This window comes from Herpailurus yagouaroundi, unplaced genomic scaffold (genome assembly GCF_014898765.1).
Source record: "Herpailurus yagouaroundi ecotype Mexico unplaced genomic scaffold, PumYag 165, whole genome shotgun sequence".
Classification (NCBI taxonomy): domain Eukaryota; kingdom Metazoa; phylum Chordata; class Mammalia; order Carnivora; family Felidae; genus Herpailurus; species Herpailurus yagouaroundi.
In genome coordinates this window covers 24,274,524-24,296,738 of record NW_024412406.1, presented here as the reverse complement: position 1 = coordinate 24,296,738, position 22,215 = coordinate 24,274,524, and the positions used below count along the sequence as shown (strand labels likewise).

Genomic DNA, 22,215 nt, shown 5'->3' with positions numbered 1-22,215 from the left:
TAGATAAGTTGGATTTAATACCTAATTGCTTACGAGAGCTCAAAGTGCGAAGAGGGAAGCTTTAAAAGCTTTTTCTTTTTTCCTGGTATGAGACGAAGTATTCTTTTTTAGTTCTCTTGTTAGAAATGATTTAAGTGATCTTTTTGACTTAATGCTCTTTCACATTTAACGGGAGCTGTTGCGGTGCCTTCCATATAAATCCTGCTCGTGGATAAAGGAAAAAAAAATGCCAGTTTAATCTTTTGATGAAGAGTGCTTGCACATTTTCATCAGAGGGGTTTCAGGCATTTAATAAATATAAGTTGAATGAACGGGGAGGAAGGTTTTGAACTGGAGAGAAGGTGAAGAACAGTGTGCGGAGCTGGAATTGGAAGGTAGGTTTTCTTAAGATGGAAAATACACTTAAACCAAATATGAACTTGGGGCGCCTCGGTGGCTCAGTTGGTTAAGCGTCCGACTTCGGCTCAGGTCGTGAGCTCACGGTTCGTGAGCTGGAGCCTCACGTCGGGCTCTGCGCTGACAGTGAGGAGACTGCCTGGGGTTCTCTCTCTCCCTCTCTCTGCCCATCCTCCCCTTGTACACATGTTCTTTCTTTCTCGAAAGAAACAAATACACTTTAAAAAATGAAGTAAATATGAACTTGACAATATGTGTATAGACAGAGAGCCGTTTTAAGAAATGGCTTCTTAAGAAAAGAAATCCATCCCCAAGCTTTCACCCATGGCTAATTCAAAAATATACCACTAACCGAGTACCAATTCTACTGTGCAATACTTATACTTCATGATGAGCTGTAAGTTATTTTGAGATGTGGACGTTGAATGACAGGATAGGATGTGCACTGGTAAATTTTCACACCAGCCGGGTGTGAAACATACAAACTCATGCCTCAGCAACATTACAAGACACGGACCTTATGGGCCAATAGGAATGGCGGAATCCGTGAATGTTAACTCTATGAATTTCTGGCTTCTACTCAGTCTTCTACTAATATATGCTGAAGAGTATGGAAAACGATATTGTTAAGTCAGAATAATCCTGCATACCACTTACTGTCAGAAGATGCTAATTTTGCACTAATTTCCTGAAATGTCAGCAATGGATACTGATAAAGATATAATCTAGATGCACAAATTGATCTTTACTATAGGAAGAACATTGATTTTTTTTCCCCCTCGTAATATGGTACATAGCACTTATGTTTAGGGAATTCACTTGAATTATTCATGCGTCATCCAATATCAAAATCACTGGCCACAAACAAATTCTTGGTGCTCACCTTTAGGCCAGGTACCTATCAACTGTTAGATACTGCTAGAATAACACAGGTTTTCTTAAGAATATTATTTTGTCCTCTCAAGGACCAGCTAAAGGGCAGGCTGTCACTAGCCCCGTAAATTATTTATGTCATATCAATTAATCTCCGGCCTTTGTACCTGACGGGCTCACGGACAATAGGAATAAGCTGTGCAGGTGGACAGGACCAGCATGAGCAATGATGTTTGGCTACGCAGCTGTCCTAAAGCGTCCCCAGGACTTGTTCTAATCAGGGGTAGTAAGACAGCAGACATGGAAAGGACTGTCATGAAGGAAGAAGCCTGTATTCACAGATACCTAGAAACAGAAGGCACAGCACATGGTTAAGGGGGCGCTTACGAGGCAGACACGGAGAGAGGGCAGACCGTGGCCCAGAGCCTTGTTTGGGGTTTTTGTGGGAAGGGATGGGTGAGGCAGGGTAGGTACGCTGAATAAGGATTGGACAGTTTGAACAACATCAGTGAGCTATGGGCTACAGAGGTGGTTCCTAGCTGTCTGATCCTTGGTCCAGTGGAGATATATCGACTTGCTGTGAGTTTGACAAAGTGAACGACTAGGGGTATGTGTTCGGATTGGTTGGTTTGTTTATCAAAAGTGTGCTCACAAGGGGAGTCATGTCCTATTTCTTGGAATTAGCGAGCCCCAGGAGATGTCGTTTTTCCAGGATCAAGGCCCACATGCCAGAACATCAAGAATACTGAGAATAAGGGGTGCCCGGGTGGCTCAGTTGGTGGGGCGTCCGACTTCGGCTCCGGTCACGATCTCGTGGTTTGCGAGTTCGAGCCCCACATCGGGCTCTGTGCTGATAGCTTGGAGCCTGGAACCTGCTTTGGATTCTGTGTCTCCCTCTCTCTCTGCCCCTCCCCTGCTCATGCTCTGTCTCTCTCTGTCTCTCAAAAATAAATAAATGTTAAAAAAATTAATAGAAAAAAGAATACTGAGAATAACAAATTATAGTCGACGCAGCAGCCTTGTCTTGGTCATTAGGCTAAAGAAATCTAAGTCACTATTTATCTGTATCTTTAAAAAACTAATATAGCAGGGGCATCGGGGTGGCTTAGTCGTTTAAGTGCCCATCTCAGTTTGGGCTCAGGTCATGCTCTCATGACTTTGGGAATTTGAGCTCCACCTTGGGCTCTGCACTGGCAGTGTGGAGGCTGCTTGGGATCCTCTCTCTCTCTCTCTCTGCCCCTCTCCTACTTGCACTGTCTCTGTCTCTCTCAAAATAATTAAGTAAACTTAAAAAAATTGTATAGCTATTGGAAAGTTATCCATATAGGTCAGATCCCTACCAGGTTGTTTTTGGTAGCATGTTGACAGATTAATTTCCCCTAAAATAAAACTATTGTAAAAGTCAAGAGAAAACAAAGGGCTGACACAAGTGACGAGTCATTAGTAAGATTAAAGGAAAAAGGAGGAATATGAAATAGTCCTGTAGCTGTGAGTATTTTGCATGGTAAATGGGCACAAGGGTCCTTCCCAGAAATGGGACAAATCTGGAAGATGCTTGACTGATAACCAAGGTAATGAAAAGATTATTTTGGTGTTTTTTGAGTGAGAACGCACTTGGGTTTGGTGCAGACATTTAAAAAAGCTGTCTGGGATATTTTAAAGATCTAAAAGCTTCTGCAGGTAATTTTCCAATCTAAGGACACTTAAGGCTTAGCTTCCTGTACAGATAACTTAATGTGACACAGAGGGAGAGACAGACAACCATACTAGCATGGGGTTAACAGAAAGTAAGCCAGGAAACACCCAGGCTTCCACTAATGGAAGGGAGTCATAGAATATCCCTGGTCCTTACCTTCCTCATTCTCAGTATGAAATGGTTGGGACGAATAATCTCAAAGGTTTGATCTAACCATCATGCATGTGCGCATGCACATGTGCGCATGCACACACACACACACACACACACACACACACATGCACACACAGCCATCACTGTATCCCTGAGATGTTGCCTTTTTAAAATAAGATTGTTAAATTAAAATAGATGCTTTTGAATGGTGAATTAAGCTTCATTTTGGATGTTGAGTTCTTTTTTTTTTATTTATTATTTTTTTAAACTTTTTTTTTAACGTTTATTTTTGAGACAGAGAGAGACAGAGCATGAACGGGGGAGGGTCAGAGAGAGGGAGACACAGAATCGGAAACAGGCTCCAGGCTCTGAGCTGTCACCACAGAGCCCGACGCGGGGCTCGAACTCACGGACCGTGAGATCATGACCTGAGCTGAAGTCGGCCGCTTAACCGACTGAGCTACCCAGGCGCCCCTGGATGTTGAGTTCTACAAGACTTACTCTCCCTACTCACGATGCAGACCTTATATTTTGTGGGTGAAATCTACTTTAATGCTTCATACATCTGTATTTAAAGGATTTACTGGGGACTGAAAAATGTAATTGGAAAAGCAAGTGATTTAATCTATTCAGTTTGTAACTCCATGCTTCTTAAAAAAGTATGTCCCCCACCAACATTTCTCATTTGGATGATACAAACTTGCATGCATCACTGGTCAAGGAAGGTATTAAAGAATAGTCCTTTTAGGCAACAAGCATTTCCTATAGGTCCTAAAAATGGCCTGGTCATACCTTAGAGGTATCATCGCCTTCATCTTCATGCACTGAACTAGACGGGGAAGGAGTTGCAGACTTGCTTCCGGGTGGAGATGGGGAGTTGTGGGGGACACTGCTTCCTCCCATATTCAGGCCAAGCTGAGCACTTAGCTGTGACTGGTTGATGGTGGTCAGCTGGCCATGCTGCATCATTCCTGACTGCTGCCTGATGTCTGCAGGCTGACCCCTTGGTCTCACGGCTGCCATCTGAGGGTGGGAGCTATATTGAGTTCCTTCTGGATTCCGTATATCTTGCATCTACCAAAAAAAAGATGGGAATCATTTTTCACAAACATATTTCCAGAAAAAAAATTTTTTTTTGATTCTTTAGACTTCGAAAACTCTGTAGAATGTCTTGCTGAACTATGCATATTTCCACCTCAACCCCCAATCCCTCTCTAGCGTAGAAGAACCCTAACATATACATCACCCTAAAGCCACTGTTCCCAAAGAATAGAACTTGAGAATTCAGTCAACATCCCATTTCATTACTCAAGACCTGATTAATTATATTTACTTTCTTAAAGACATGCAAACATATATCATTAGTAGATATTTATGACGTAAGCTTCAAAAATGATGCTTCCTAGAGTCTCAACATTATATAGTTATTAGTGATTTACAGCATTGCAACCATTCGTGAAACACTATTTCTTTTATTCTGATCCCTTAAGAAAGGTTTTGCGAGTTAAGTGTACTACGATTCTTGGTTTAATTCTATATAGGCTAGTTTTGGCTAAAATGATCTACTAACTTCCAGACTCAGAACACTACAGGCTGGTATTAACCAATTGATTAATTGACTATTGCAATGGTTTGACTGCACAGTCAGATTTGAAAGTAAAGCTCTAAAGTTGCAAGGTCACCATATTAATCCATTATGCTATCTGGGTCACTGCTTTTTAGCCTTAATGAGACTCACTCTTGTAATTCAAGCAATGAATTTTGTCTCTGCAAGGATTAGAATTAAAAGCATTGGAGGATGAAGCTCTTAACGTATCTAGAGGTCAAATGTGTTGTATAAGAGGAGTATGGTGGATTTCACTTAACGTTTCTCTGACATTTTCAAACTTAAACTAATGAGTATTTTGCCCTGCTTATAGAAGTGGCTCATTTTTTTCACTCTGAGGGGAGTTGGGGAGTTCATGCAGGTAGAGGATTATAAACCAAGAGATGGGGAAAAAAGAAAAAAATGGAAAAAGAAGGGCAATGAAGAGGCGTCTGGTTACATTTCAGAACTGAAAAAATAAAATTAATAATGATATCTTTTACTGTTTCATTGAAAAAAAAAATCTCACATGGTGTCAGAATGCCCCATAATTGCCTGTCAGCATATGTTCCCATGACATAGAAATACTGTAAAGGTCAATTAAATTACTTAGCCACAGGCTTCTTTTTGTTTCTTTTGGTAATAAAACCATTGTCTACCAATGTCGCCTAGTCATTTTACCAACCTAGTTAGATCTATCTGAAACTGAAGGCGAGACTGCAGAGGTGTCTGCTTGCATTGGAGGGGCAGAGCGAGAGGGAGGCACAGAATCCGAAGCAGACTCCAGGCTCTGAGCTGCCGCATACAGCCCGACGCAGGGCTCAAACTCACGAACCATGAGATCACGACCTGAGCCAAAGTCAGACACTCAACCGACTGAGCCAGCCAGGTGCCTCCCCACTTTTTTCCTTTTTTAATTTTTTTTTAATGCTCCGACTTGGTTCTGTGTATCATCCTACACTCTGGCTCTGGCGTCCCACACTCGTGGCAAAGGCTTAGGTCAGCCCCACGGTTTTGTATTTGCTGCTCTCCAGCAGCAAAAATCAACATTTTTTTTCCAGAATTTAAACTGTATTTCTCCAACCCTCCTACTTTTTATGTAGTCCATTCACGTTGTCTCCACTCACATTTACTAAAATGTTTTCTTCTCCCTTCATAGTTGTTCGCGTCACTTACATAATTTGATCTTCCTTATGAAATCATACTAGCTTTAACAGATACCCTTGAAATTGTGCCACTAACAGAGGGTATCATAAAAATCGAGGCCACTTTTGAAAGTACACAGAAGAAGCAGTCTATACTAGGTGGCTTTACTTTTTCTTTTTTTTTTCTTTTTGTTTTTTTTTTAATATGAAATTTATTGTCAAATTGGTTTCCATACAACACCCAGTGCTCATCCCGACAGGTGCCCTCCTCAATACCCATCACCCACCCTCCCCTCCCTCCCACTCCCCATAAACCCTCAGTTTGTTCTCAGTTCTTAAGAGTCTCTTATGTTTTGGCTCCCTCCCTCTCTAACCATTTCTTTTCCTTCCCCTCCCCCATGGTCTTCTGTTAAATTTCTCAGGATCCACATAGGAGTGAAAACATATGGAATCTGTCCTTCTCTGTATGACTTATTTCACTTAGCATAACACTCTCCAACTAGGTGGCCTTTCAAGCCTACTTTCTAATGTTCTGGAGTCCTACTGTGTTTTTGTTGTTGTTGTTTTTTTTTTTTTTTTTTTTTTTTTTTTTTCTGTAGCATGTAGAACACTCTCTTATTACAGGCACAGAGTTGTGGATGTCCATAATGGGACTGTCCTATCCAGGGCAGCTTCCTCTCCCCAACCCAGCACATGTTCACACATACACATTTGTAGGAAGACACATTTTTCTAGCCTTGTAAATTTAAAATGTTTACTAGCAAAATCCTACCTTAACTAAATCATCTTTCCAAAAGTTTTTGACTAATTGATAACTTTATTTCTCCTTCATATAAATCCTGTTACAAAGCATGATGGTTTGTAACCTGCCTGTTTGGAGCCCATTGCTTCTTACTCTTTCAAAAATATTGTGGTTTTAACATGATATTGCAGAGGATGATTTTTAAATTGACCTACATACAGAGTTTCAGATTTATGACTACAACCAAGGGTCTTCAATGGCCTACAATCTCATTTTATGGCACCTATCTCCCCCACCGTCTTGTAATCGGTCTACTTGTTTTCTCGTGTTAATTAATGTTGTAGACAGGCCTCTGAATACTACCATTTGTATTCTCACCTTTGTTTTATGAGTGGAGGAAGGTGGGCATCACTAAAGTGGGGTAAAGAATGACTTTAGGTAAGGACAATGAAGTACTCAACAGGGTACCTCTTTCTCAGCAAACTCATCATTAGTCCGAATATCATGTCACCATGATATTAGGCCAGGCAGGCAGCAGCTTTAACACTGAATCAAAGAATAATTTTCCTGTGTGGAGGGTGAAAAGCACAAATTGGAGAGCATAGCCATCTCTTCAGCGCTCAGATGCATTTAGGAATGTCAGATATTAACACCCATTTCCATATTAGTATTTCCATTTTACCTTGCGCTCACGGAAGTCAGTTCGGTATTAATCATTGCCTAATGTATAATATGGGGAAAATTAAACTGGGTGGAGTCTGATTATTGACAAATAAGATTAATTAGTTAGTTCATGAAGGTAAGCAAATGTTTTGATTACTGGTTTCCTTCTAGAAAGATATTGATTGACTACGGTCTTAATGCCAAATATAAAACTTCGCCTTGCAAAATATTATTTCCGTTAATTTCCAACATTTTGAACGTATTGTGAACAGTTCACTTAAGGCATGTTTAATAACAGCTGCTCTTCTCTTTGATTCTTCTTGACTCCTTCATTGACTTCTTGTCTTCCTACAACTCTCCACACCTAAACTATTTCCCAGCATTCTGCTTGAGTCACATTTCATCCACCCCAAAGTTTCCTTTCTCAAACTGGTACTGTGCGTCCAGTTTCTGTTGATGAAACCTTCATCCTCCCTGTCATCCCTACTCAAAATGTTTTAGTCACTTTTGATTCTTTCCTTTCCTATCAGTCTTGTGAGTTCCACTGAGTCTGCTCAAAAAGAACGCTTCCATCTGCCTTCTATTCATGTCCACACCCATTCATGTACTTCATGAATGCCTTCATCACCTCTTCACTTGCAATGGTTACTAAACTAAAAAGAATCTCTTCGCATCCACCCTGAAGAGTACAGCAGAATCACTCTTCATGAGCCATAGGCTCAAAACCTTCCCGATGATATCTGCCTATCAGATTACATCCAGACTCTTCAGCGTGTCATGAGAGGTTCCGAATAAAACATATTCCCTATGACTATCCTTCACACCTTTACTGCTCAGCCAAACCCAATTAATTGCTCCTCTTTGCCTATGTCTCTCTCCCTTGAACGTATGTCTTTGGCTGTGTTGCTCTTCCAGCATTCAGTAGCCATTTTTTGAGCCTTTGCTGTCAGAAAAATTTAAAAAACGGTTAAAAAAAACCCCAAACTTTGCTCAGTGATCTGTGGTTTGTTCAGTACTTTTATCTGTCAAGCGTTATTATTCCCCTTTGAGGCAGCCCTATAGAAATGGCTGCTCTGTACAAGTCTATTGAGGATAATAGAGTTTAAATGATCTCAGGTCTCTCTACCAACAAAGATCAAAGTAGAAATGAAATCTGCTCTACATATTTGTGCTTTTCTCAATTCCATAATGCTATTACCATATTGATACTATTTAAACCTTAAATACAGTTTAAAGGCAAGTTCAAAAGTCACTTCATCTACAAATCTTCCAGAACCTTCTTCTTCTGAACTGCTAAAGCATTTTGTCTATACTTTCTTTATGGGACACCACTTGTAGATTTCTTAGTCTACTATGTATGTATCTCCTAGACAGTATTCTTCATTAATGTGCTTTTCACATTAATGTGACTAATGTGTTTTTCAATCCCTCATGAGATCTCTTTTAATTAAATTAGGCATTCCGAGTATTCAAAAAATATTTGCTGAGTCAGTATATAAGTGAAGAAATGAGTACCATCTGTAGAAACCAACTAACCAGTTTGATGAGTTTTCTCTTTTTCCAGTGAGCTGCATCTAACATCAGTCCCGATTTGAATAATGTCTGTTTCCCTTTGTGGCAGAAACCCAACAAAGGGCACTGCCTAGCTTCATCTGCAACTCTGTCGGGCCATGTGACCACGTTCTGGCTAATGAAATATAAGTGAAAGTATTGTGTGGGTACTTCCAAGAAATGTCCTTAAAGGGAAAGGCTCACCGTCCTTTGTTCTTTCCTGCTGGCAAAACTGTGGGTGTGATCGCTAGAGCTTGGGGAAATGTCTTGAACCAAGAGGCATCGCCTTGAGGACATTGGTGGCACAACAAAAAGATGTTTGAGTGTTTGATTATTCTGCAACTACAAGACCCTGGACAATCTACTTACTGTGGGAGTCTTTAAAGTGAAAGAAAAGTAAATGTCTGTCTTTTTTAGAGTTATTGTCATTTTGAGTTGACTTTTACGTGAGGTTCAACCTAATCTTAACGGACAGACCCTCATGGATTATAATGCAAAAAAGGCAGGGATAGAATCTCTTTTGTTTACTAGTGTAGCCCTAGTATCTAGGACAGATCATGGCAGACCATAGGTATATATAATATGACATATATTTCTTGAGTGACACTGACTAGATGTTGAGGCCAGGTACAATTAAGATTAATGATGCGGGCTTCCCATGAGCAGTATTAGACATCTCTGATCTTTTGGGAACTTCATTTGCTAACTTTTCAGGACTCGAGCATCTCCAAGCTACTTTCTGATGTGTTTATTTCTCATTTTGTTTATTTCAAACCCAGTCAACTTCATTTTTCCTTGGCTAAAAGTCCTGGTATTGTTAGCATTTTACTTTTGAATGGCTCCAAATATCTATCTTCCCTTTGGGGAAACTCAATCCACTGAAAATGGGTGCTAAATTTCACTTTTCCTGAGGATCACAACTGTTCCCTCAAATTTTACAGTTTGCTACTGAGGACTGATGTGGTCCTACAATTACGGGAGCTAACAAATGTCAATGAAAATAATGGAGGAGGATTACAACGATGAAGAGAAGATGTCAACGGAGTTCTTTCAAAACCTTTTTTCCATGAATGGAGAGCAAAAACTCAGGTAAAATCACTTAGGAAACCAAAGCAGATACCGTGTATTCTCCCTCATGACCTGCCTTGTGATCCGGGGCTTGGTCCTAACACCACGCTCCCCCCCATTACCGACAGCGTTAAAAGCTCCAGGTTGAGGACAGTGCTCTAGCGGGGGACCTCAGGTGTACTATTTGATACATGTTCCAGACTGCGTTCGCACTGTCTTCTCCTTGGATTTTCTTTAAAGGGGCGGGGTGGGGGGGTGGGGGGAATCCCAGGTAGCTCATTTCAGATTATCTTTAAAAAATGAGCAATGTTCTGGTGTAGCAGCCATACCCAAAGCCAAAAACCAAACACTTGGAGCAACGCATCAGTGACTGGATGGTGTGAAGACTGCACACCCGGACGGCACCGGAAGAAAGGAAGGCCTGCATTTCAGTGTTAGAGACCGTGTGAATTCACCATCCTTCCAGAGTCTGTTTTCTTCTTTCAAATGTCAGCATCCCTTCCCGGCCCAACACGCAGGCCTTGAAAGCTATCATTATCTCTGCCTCTAGCCGACAATCCATATCAAAACAGTTGTACACATAAAATCCTAATGACGTCTTGGCTCTCTCTGCCCTGATCCAGCTGTTTGAGTGAATAGCAGTTGGTGAACAGAGCCTGGAACATGGGGAGCCCCGAGGCCTTATTTGCTAATGTGGTTTACCAGCTGCTGCTTTCTGTGGTCTTTGCCGGCAAGGCCTGGACGTGTGCCAATTGCAGCAGGAATAGCAGAACGCGAGGAATCTATGAAGCTCGTCCATTTACCCCTGTCTGTCAGCATTTCACACCCTTCACCGTTGAGCGCTTTCCCCGGGGCTATGAGGGGACCCTGCTGGCTTAGGCTGTGACAAGGGCTTACTCTCGGTTCTATCAAACACATACCGTCCTTAGCATCTAAAGAAAAGCTTCTGAGCCTGCTGTTGGTAGCACATTGAGCCTTACGTGATCAACCAGGCCAGGAAGACCGAGTAGTTCCCATTTTTCTCAGGAATAATGCACTCTACGAGTCAACGAGAAGAATGTAAATGTTGATATTATTTAAGTTCCCAATTTGATTACATATTTTTGCCAGGGATTCAATTAATATGTAAATGTATACACCAGAATGAATGCGTGGCTAAATTTAATAATCAAATTTCATGTATTATTTTCCTAAGTGCATATTCCAAGAGAGAGCTAAATTATTTGTTGTCCAAACAAATTAAATAAATCGTTTCTAGGTGATCTCAATGTGTGTTCTATTTATTATTTAGAAACGTGTAATTTAAATAAACTTCGACAGTTTTGCTATTAGACTTCTGACATTGAACATTGATAATGTCAAAAGGGGAAATCTGAAAATACATATGCAAAGCACATGCTATAGTTTTAAAGATTAGGAAAAGTGAAGTTCAAAGGAAAGATTGGATATTTTCATGAACATGTATTTTTATCTTCAATATTGAGTCAGAATAACTTGATGGAATCGAATTTTCTTCCAAAAGACAATGTGAATAAACAGGGCTCAGATTTCTTCACAAAACACTAAAATGGGATATTTGTAGTTTAGTTAGGGTAAATAGTAATTATAAAACTAATTATCACAGGAAAGCAAGAGCTCTGGAGTACAATTCATTAGATATTTGCCAAATGGAAAGACATAGCACTTTCTAGAACCACCATCATACGGAAAGATGAAAACTACCTCAATAAAACAAATGGTCAAGCCCATGGGAACTTCCATAATGCCTAACCTTCCTCCTCCCTCAGACTGGGGTCTCTCCCTCATTATGGCCTCTTCCATGAATGGGACCCTTATCACTCAAGGGATTTGATGTGTTAGAGGAAAACACCATTGAAAGTTTTAAAAGTCAGGGACAATAATTATACTGGCTAAAGATCATTTCACCAATTTTCAATTTAATCAATTAAATTTGTGTATGCTCTCCCAGGCATGAACCAAAGATCAGATGCTGAAGGGCAGATAGCCACAGTGGGGGTGTGTGTGGGTGTGTGTGGGGGGATCCCCAACTTCTCAATGTCCTCATCGTCTTTGCCAGGTCCTGCCCCTGTGTAACCAAACTTGCCTTCTATTTCTGTCACATCCGCTAGATCTAGAAAGCATCTTAATCGCCCTTGTGTGTGCATCTGGATTGATCCGTATAACCAACCGGACAAGCAACTTTACGCCATTTTTAAAAATTCCTTTTTTCTTCCTTTTTCTAGATGTGAGGCAGTGTGCCATCGTAGAGGGGACCTTGCTCATGACATCATCGGGCTGACTCTGAATCGAACGATCTATCGTACTTTTAACTGAATTGCCTCTCGTCTTCCACCTCTAAACTAGGGATAACGATTTTTCAACAACAACTATTTATTGGTGCCGACTCTGTACCAGCCACTGTAGTTGGGGCCACGTTAACAATGGCGAGTGAGCACGCTGAAATCTGTCCTTACGCAGCTCACTTCAAGAGGGGGAAGTGTACTGACCTTAAATGCTTGCTCGAGGATGGGTTAAAATAAAGACTATGAAGATGTTCTGTCAAATGTAAACCTATTTTTGACCACCCGGGTCACCTTTAGTGGAAGATGGAGATGTTTATCTTTTGGTATCCTCTGGAGTCAACTTTCCTCAACGAGTCCTAGTTCTTGGTGAGCCACTGACATAGTTGTGACCAGGCATTCTGGTAGCCAAAAGCTTGCATCCGTGGAGATCGTCTCCAGGATAAGCTGGGCAGCTTATGTCAGAGAGCACAGGGTTTCACTGTGAGAAAGTCAGTGGCCCAGATAAAGGTTGAACTTATAACCCGGATTTTAATAGCTTCCCAATCACAGCTAACAGGCTAACTGGTAGCTACAAAGTTCAAAAAAATTTAAATGCGTAAAAAGGTATTCGAGGTCACAGTATACTCTTCTCTCCCATTAAACTCTGGACATATAATCCCCTCTTTGGATCACAACCTTGGCCAGAAGGTTATGGGGTATAGTGACACACAGTCGGCAAGATATTTTCCACTCAAATTGAGGCATCCATTTCTGATTGCTTCATACCAACACTATTCGCCTCCTACTGTTACTGTTAAACTATCAACGTCAGTATTAACAAGCTGACATTGTGCTCCAGTGTGCCCTTGACAGGACTCTTCTGTCTGGCTCAAATAAAAGAAACATGCAAATGTACAACAGGCAAGCTTGACTCTTAATTGACGAAGAGCATCTCTCATAATTCCAATTAATGGCATACGATGAAGACCGACTAAAAGCTTTGTCTCATCCGAAAGGGTTTAGGAGACCATCTGGTCGACTCTCTGGTTCCCCAAATACCTGAATTGGTAGTACACCTCTGGTAAAAGGAGTCTATGAGTCGGCACTGGGTCTACCTGTGATGTGAGTCGATGAAGCCCTTTATTCACATAGATCGCGCCTTTCCTTTTGAGTCTGCACCACAAAGTGGATGCAGCGCTTTGTTCATGGAACTATAATCTTATATTAAAGTGTACTCAAACATGCTAATGTCTGTTCACATCTCTGCTTTGATGTGCCAAAAGACGGGACTGAATAATGCGCCTTATTTTCAGAATACTTTCAAAGGATTGCGTGCATGGGAACAAAAAGAATGGATTGGAAAGATAGGTGACAAGAAATTTGGTAAATGCTACGAGACACGCCCTATGGGATTTGTGGTTTATCTACGAGAAATAGCTCTGTGTATTTATAGCATCACAAGTCAGCTGAAATGGTTCTTTATACTATATTTAAACCTGAAAATTTAACTGAATTTCATACTTTCCACTGCAATGTTAATGGGATGCTAGTAAAAATGGAGATGTCAAGTGGAATATTGACTTCTTAACATCAGTTCAGAAAGTGACATTTGAGTTCTTTTAGAGGCTCTTAAATCATTAGATACACATGACATTCACTTAAAAGTACATCTCAAGAAGCAAAATTAAAACCTTATATTCTGCTTGGGCCCGATAGCTTTCTTATGCAGAATATTTGTATGTTCCTAGGTTATTGGGGACTTGAAGAAAAGTACAATTTTAAATTAGTATTTTATTATGGAAATCTTCCAATAATCCTTTTAATAATGTATTATAAAACATTTAAAATAGCATGAAACCAAGATAGGAAAAGGCTAGAAATCCTCTCCTATTGAGTATAATATTAATAATTTGGTAAAATCAGTCCAGGAAAATTACCATGTCTTTCAGTTCCTTTAAAGTGTCTGACTCTGTAAGTGACCTTAAGCTCCTTTAAAACAATTAAAAAATTCAAATATTTGGCTGCCAAAATTTTATAGCATGTTACATAATGGGATGAATATCGTTATATACAGTCTTCACAATTGTGGGTATACCTAATTTCGTTAATATGAACATTACTCATTTATGCTTTTATACACTTTGAGTTCTATAAGGTCAAGGTCTCAAAACTAATCATAAAAACTAGTGACTGCTATTCATGCTAAGATAATAACCCTTTCTCTAAAACAACTGCCAATAAATTTCATTATAAAAAGTTATTAAAAGGGTTAAAAACCTATTAAATGTCAAAGAATTTGCCTGACTCAAACTTCTAATAAAGAAAGAGAATAGGCTTTCTTTCTGAATTATTTAAATCTTTACTGACTGTGCATTGAACCATGAAATTAGAAAAGTGTTATTAGGAGTGTTCTCTGGTTTTTATAAAAGTTGGAGCCCAGAATGTATCAAGCCACAGTCTTTAACTAGACTAGTTAAAGCAGTAGGTTTTTAATCCCAAATACATGGCTTCTACTGATATAAAGGTCATAATTAAAACTCTATCCTGTAACTTGGTGATAATGAAATTATTATTGGAGAGGCAAACATGTTCATTTAGAACATATGAGCTACATGTTCTAATTTTAATTTGGACAAATGTCTTCAATTTTGTGCATCTTTCGATGTCCACTAACATAGAGCCACACAACCAATAATTAGGTTTTAAGTGACTAATTTTAAAAACACTAATGTTAACAATTTGAATTATCTACCATTTACAGGTTTAACATCTACAAAATCTATGTTGAAATTAGGTAATTACGGCATAAAGAGTTAAAATGGATCACAATTCTGCATGATTATAACCCTGTGTGATGATGACATAAGTTTAGGTATCAGTTGAGTGGCTCAGTCGGTTAAGTGTCCGATTCGTGATTTTTGTCTCCAGATCATGATCTCACGGCTTTGTGGGTTCAAGCCTTGCATTGAGCCCTGTGCTGGCCGTGCATAGCCTGCTTGGGATTCTCTCTCTCTCCCTCCCTCTCTGCCCCTCCCCCACTTGTGCTAGCTCTGTCTCTGTCTAAATAAACTTAAAAAAAATTAGGTATCAATTATAAAAAATAGCTAATATATCTTTCACATTTTAAATCTATTTCTCCAGGAAATGACGCTTAGTACAAGTGATTTAAACTGGTCGATACCTGACAAACAGATAACTGTCCACAGATCAGTCTCAAGTGCTCAGTGACAGCCTTTGATAATTGTGGTCTCAAGTTCTTTTGTTAATAATATCTAACACTTACGGGTCCTACCTGATATACTAAGCACACTGCCTTATTTAACCCTCACAATAACCAGGTGAGATCATCAGACCCACGGAGGACCAAAGGCTCAGTGAGAGGATCACTCAGCTATCCAGTAAGTGAACCAGCTTATATTGGTCACAAGCCACCTGATCTCCAAGCCTGTATCATAACCATGACACCTGTGCTCTGAATCCAGTATATGAACTGATGCGTTAGATGTTCTTTTAAGAAAGTTTAGCTGAAAGTGCTTGCTGGGGAAGCTGATGGTTGCCAGAGGTGGAGGCGGGGAATGGGCAAAATGGGTGAAGGGAGTAGGAGCTACAGGCTTCCAGCTATGGAAGGAACAAGCCACGAGGGTAAAAAGCACCGCACAGGGATTACAGTTAATGGTGCTGAATTGGCGTTGCGTGATGGCAGATGGTGGCCACACTTGTGAGCATAGCACGCTGTCTAGACTTGTCCAGTCATCACGTCGAATGCCTGAAGCCAAATGACATTGTGTGTCAACTGTACTTCAATAAAAAATGTTTTCAGCATGTTTTTAAGAAAAATTTAATGTTTGTTTATTTTAGGGAGGGAGAGACAGTGCCTGAGTGGGGGAGGGGCAGAGAGAGACAGAGAGAGGCACAGAACCTGAAGCAGGGTCCAGGCTCTGAGCTGTGGGCACACAGCCTGACGCGGGGCTCGAACTCGTGAACTGCAAGATCGTGACCTGAGCTGAAGTCGGATGCTTAACCAACCCAGCCGCCCCAATTAAAAAAAAATTTTTTTTTAAATAGGAAGACTTCGGAACAATAGAAATAAGTGGGAATTGAATTCTGGAGGCAATTATTATGGACACTAAGATACATCGTTTGATTGTTAGATGGTCTACTATACTTGCTCTATTTTCATAAAAGTAATGATTTATGTAAGATAGTGTGAAATAAAATTGAACAAACGAAAGTAATTGTGTGGCTTTTCCACTGAATTCAACCTTAACAATTCAACACACAATCAAATGACATTTTTTAAAAATGTGACTGAGGGTAATCTGATGGTTCGATGCCCGCTTGAATTGTCAAATGCTTTATCTTCTAAATTTCAGGATTGCTAGAGACTTTGTCTGTAGTTTCCAGACTATCTGTCAATATATATTCTGAGGTATCCAGTTGTTCTAACTGAAAGAAGCCAATAAAACACACTAACATTTGATGCTCTATTAGCAGAGACCATTTTGTCAGCCCCTAAATATGGGCCCACAGTTTCAAAAATGATGTGGGTTATTACACCTGCTCCTAAATCACGTTATGGGCACACCAACAGTAGTCATTGTGATCCAGATCTCTAGCTACAAATGCTGCCCCACAAATTATGCTTTCTCAGAACAACTGACTCAAACATTTTGATCAAAACTTTTCTTTATATTGCCCCACTCGTCAATCGGTGCCATTCACTTCTTAGTGACATAAGTGATCCAGAAGGAAAAAGAAAAACAAAACACTTTGCAAGGGAGGTAAGAATGCACGAGGCTTCCTGTGGTCCAGGCTGGGCTCATGGATTAATTATGTGAACGCTTCACAACTCTCTGAGACACAAAGGAAAGAGTACAAGGAACAGAAAACAGATTCACAGTGGGGAATGAGCACTGAGTGGACTTCGTCTGCTTAAAGAGATGTTTCCTTTCCCTTTAATAGTAGAAGACTAAATGGATGCTTGATGGGTTTATGAGGGCTGGTATCGGGAATTTGGAACAGAAAAGATCTTTCTGCACATTGCATTCAATTTTTGATAAAGACAACTTTTTCCACCTGCTTATTAATCATTAAGTGGTGTCTCTCCCACTTGTTCTCCGTGAGAAAATGGATGGCTGGGACTCTAGGGAGCCGTTGACCTTAAGGCACGGTAGGGGGCGCATTCTCAGCCATAGTCTGTAAAGAATTCATCCACATGAGGGTGATGAATCTGTGTTAGATTATAATCATTCTGATGTGTGCCCTGAAAAGGAGGCTATCTTAGAATAAGAATTCAATTAAGTTAGCAGTAGCTCTTAATAGTCATGCCCATAATCTGGGTAACATAATTTCAGTAAAATGTCTAAAAATTCCTAGGAAAGCAGGGGTCCTTTTTCACTGAAATTTAATTTAGTGTCTTGGTATTTTGTTTTGTTTTAATTCTTGCTGAAAACTGTCGTAGAATGCCTTTGCCCACTTTTCTGCCCCGGGGTAAACATCGATTCTAAATGAACTGTAATGAATATTCTTTTTATCATGAATCTTGAAAGATTTCAAGAGCATCAGTTTTTCTCTTAAGAATTACTTTGCTATTTTGCGGTTGTGGAATGTTGACTTAACATTTGCTGATTGGTGGACATACCCTTTCTAACGAATGCATTTCTGGCCTTTCAGGTGCTTTGTGCAATAAAAGTAAGATAAAATAAAGTGACAGTTAGCCGAGAAGCTTGCTTGGATGGACTCTTGTTAATAGTTAATGTAGGTTTTAATCTTCCAGGGGGACATTTTTAAAAATTAGAAGTAATATTCAATTTGTTATTTTATTATCTCATTTCCCAAATTTTAGTGATAGCACTGGCATATTTTAACAAGAACAAACAACTACCATCACCTCGGAATAAAGCCTAATGTCTATTTTGAGGCTAGATCCATATACTAAGAGAGCTATATAAACAATAAAATCCTGTACTGTAAACATTTACTTGCATATAGTTCTACAGAGATTGCTGTATGAGACTACTATGCCGATGAACCGCAAACATTTCAAGGCCACCAGCATAAAAATTACTTACTATGAAAACTTGTGGCAACAAAGTAACTGATAAAAACAGCTGTCGTATTAGAACTTACTTTGGAACACATCGACTTCTATTCTTTCGATTCTTTTCTTATACGATGCCATGGGAGAAGCTTAGGTACATTTTTTTCCAAAATGATACCCTGCATTCTCAAAAAGTGTTAATTGGCAGAATGGCAGTTTGGAATATAATTAGAATCTTACTGATTTGTCAGTTTTATGTATTGATTCTTGCAACTCTGCTGTCCTTCATTCCCTGATAAAAAAAATAACCCAAATAACAGTGCCAAATCAAGTAGCTGTTAAGAACGTTAAATGTATGTGCCACTGAAAGGCAGGATATTTCTTGTAAGTTATGAAAAATGTACTTTGCTCGTGGGTAAAATGTAGTTTAATGATATGGAAATAAGTTCATGCTTCTTCTATATCGTATTTACAATTTTGTGTCTAAAACATATTTATTATCTCTAGCATAATTGTACGACCACAAGATGACAGCTCCAATAAATGGGAAAAATCTCAATTACATTGATCAACTGAAGGAAAAGAGAAAAACTCGCATCATTAAAGTTTAGAGCCTATTACAAGGAAGCAAGAAAGAATATCTACCCTGCAGTTTTTAAATTCAAAACCGTCTGATCATTTTTCTGCACCTACCTTTATAGAAGCTAATAGAATTTTTCAGTTACAATTTATTTTCTAAAGAAAAAAAGGGCTCTGGGAAAAGACAGAAGTCAGAACCTTTAAAAGTGTGCATTGCATTTTATTTCCCCTTTCACAGGCCAGGGGTATTTTAGTTCAAGACTATAAATATTTATATGTTCATGTTTTCCTTTTTTAAAAGGTTTTTATTTATTTTTGAGAGAGAGAGAGAGAGAGAGCGAGAGAGAGAGAGAGAGAGAGAGAATCCAAGGCTGGCTCTGTGCTGACAGCAGCAAGCCCGATGTGGGGATCGAACTCACAAACCGAGATCATGACCCGAGCTGAAGTCAAACACTCAACTGAATGAGCCACCCAGGTGCCCCCCATGTCTCCCTTTTATTTATTTATTTTTTTCTTTTTTTTTTTTTAATTTTTTTAACGTTTATTTATTTTTGAGACAGAGAGAGACAGAGCATGAACGGGGGAGGGGCAGAGAGAGAGGGAGACACAGAATCGGAAGCAGGCTCCAGGCTCTGAGCCATCAGCCCAGGGTCCGACGCGGGCTCGAACTCTTGGACCTTGAGATCGTGACCTGAGCTGAAGTCGGACGTTTAACCGACTGAGCCACCCAGGCGCCCCCATGTCTCCCTTTTTAAATGAAGGTTAGGGACATAGCTTTGGGGAGGTTTATGTTTCTTGCCTTCCTCCACCAAAACTTTTGTTGGATGCTCACTATTTATGACACAAATGGAGGTGCTGGGATGGATGTGATAGAGTAGAGGGCTGGGGGAACTAAAGAGTGGGAGTGGGGGGACTGGAGGAACTAAAGGGGGAGGGGTCCAGATGGACAAGCCTCTACCCGTCAGCCTCAAGGTCACTCTCCTCAGAGAGGTCTGCTCTCACAAACCTACAAAAGTAGACCTATCCTTCTCCACCCAGGCATTTTTTTCACAGCATAATAACCGTGTCTAATTATCTAGGGTGAAGCTCTGCAAACCTTAACATCCACATGAGTCCCCAGATATCATTTTAAAATGTGACTCGGATTCAGGGAGTCTGGGAGGGGACAGGGATTCAGCATTTCTAACAGTTCCCAGGTGGTACCAGTGTGCCCTACTCAGTGTATTTCCCAGTGCCAAACTCAGGTACCCTGAAGAACCGGGCTCAGAGGAGAATTTTGCAGTAACAACTGAATACCGAACCCTTTGGTACAGCTCCAAGCTCTCCCAGAGAGTTTTGGCCATTGTTTGTGGATTTCTGTGCTAGTTTTCACGCTAGGAGATTACGGCCCAGAATCACCAACTGACAGTGGGCCACTTTGACCTGGCTTTTCTGTGGGCAGACCGATAAGAACGTTATTTCTTGTAGGTCCTAGGTGATTATGAATTAATAGGGGATCAAGAATGGAGAAACCTCCATCCATCAAACGTGACAGAACTTGCTGAGTAAAATGAGAATAAAACCATGCCTCTTGGCCTTCAAAAGTTTTCAAATTCTAGGGGAAAATCCTTCTAAGATACTTAAAAATTAGTATCTAGAATTTCGCAACATACTAAAAACTTAAGAAAGAACAAAATGAAAAGTACAACAATAAAATTTGTGAAATGCAGCCAAAGCAGTGCAAAGAGGGAAACTAATACCATGAAATGCATATATTAGAAAAGAAGAAAGGTCTAAAATTAATAACCTAAGCTTTTTATCTCAGGAAACTGGAGAAGGAAAAGCAATTTAAGCCTAAATGTAGGAGAAGAAAAGAAATAATAAAAATTAAAGGTGAAATCAATGAAATTGCCAACAGAAAAACAATATAAAAATCAACAAAGCAAAAAGCTACTTCTTTGAGAAATCAGTAAAATTGATAAAGCACTAGACAAGCTAACTAATAACAAAAAAAGAGGGGACACTAATTACTAATATCAGATATGGAAAAGGAGTCATCACTACTGATCCCAAACACATTAAAAGGGTAATAAAGCAATGATATGAAAAATTCTATGTTCACAAATTTAACAATTTATTTTTTATTTTCATTTAAAAATTTTTTAATGTTTATTTATTTTTGAGAGAGAGAGAGAGAGAGAGAGAGAGAGCGAGCATGGGAGGGGGAGGGGCAGAGAGAGAGACACACACACACAGAATCCGAAGCAGGCTCCAGGCTCTGAGCTGTCAGCACAGATCCTGACATGGGGCTGGAACCCACATGACCTGAACTGGTGTCAGACACTTAACCTACTGAGCCACCCAGGTGCCCCACAAATTTAACAATTTAGATGAAATGGAACAACTCTTTGAGATTCAAAAACTACAAAACTCATACAAAGAAAAATATATAACCTAAATAATATTACATCTATTAAATAAATTAACCAATAAAATATAAATAAACAAAATAAATTAACAGCCTTCCAAAAACAATCACCAGGTCCGGATAGTTTCTATCAAACAGTTAAGGAAGAAATTGTACCAATTCTCCATAATATCTCCAGAAAAAGAGGAAACACTTCCTAACCTATGTTATAAGACCCCAAATTTCTTAATATCACTACAGATTAAACAAGAAAGCTACAGACCAGTAACTCTCATGAAGATAAATGCAAAAATCTTCAATAAGATATTAACAAGTTGAATCTAACAATGTATAAAAAGAATTACACACCACAGACAAGCAGAATTTATTCTAACTGCGCAAAGCTAGCTCAACATGAGACAATCTATCAGGATAATCGAACACATCACCAGGCTAAAAAGAAGGGGAGGTGGGTGGGGGGGAAATTGATGTTAAGGGTACAAACTTGTAACACTTAGTAAATAAGCCATAGTATAATGAATATAGGTAACATTGTACTATAATTACATAATGTGATAAATATCACTACAGTGACAATCATATTGTAATATATAATAAAGTAACACACTGTATACCTTATTTACGCAATGTCATATGTCAAATATATTCAATGAAAAAAAAACAAGCTAAAGAAGAAAAATCATATGATCATTTCAATAGAAAAATCATGTGACAAAATCTAAACCCATCTGTGATAAAACCTTTACCAAACTAAAAATAAGAAGGAACTTAACTTCATTTTAAAAATCTATGGAGACCTTTCAGCTGACATCATACTCAGTGATGAAAAACTGGATGTCTTCCCCTTAAAACTGGAAACAAGGAAAGAATGTCTCTTCTCACCACTCTCATCTAATGTTATACTAAAAGTCCTAACTAATGCAATAAGACAATAAAAGGAAATAAGGGATTATATGGCTTGGAAAGAAAGAAGGAGAAAGAAAGAAAGAAAGAAAGAAAGAAAGAAAGAAAGAAAGAAAGAAAGAAAGAAAGAAA

General features: G+C 39.4%; 1 protein-coding gene across 3 annotated transcripts in view; it reads right to left on the bottom strand.

Annotated features, from left to right (window-relative positions):
* TOX (thymocyte selection associated high mobility group box) overlaps window positions 1-22,215 on the bottom strand; it is a 310,418-nt gene that overhangs the window by 46,673 nt on the left and 241,530 nt on the right. For all 3 annotated transcript variants that reach the window (XM_040487734.1, XM_040487733.1, XM_040487735.1), the window contains one exon: window positions 3,911-4,192. In XM_040487734.1, the coding sequence (XP_040343668.1) occupies window positions 3,911-4,192 (282 nt within the window). The remainder of the gene's footprint in view (window positions 1-3,910; window positions 4,193-22,215) is intronic.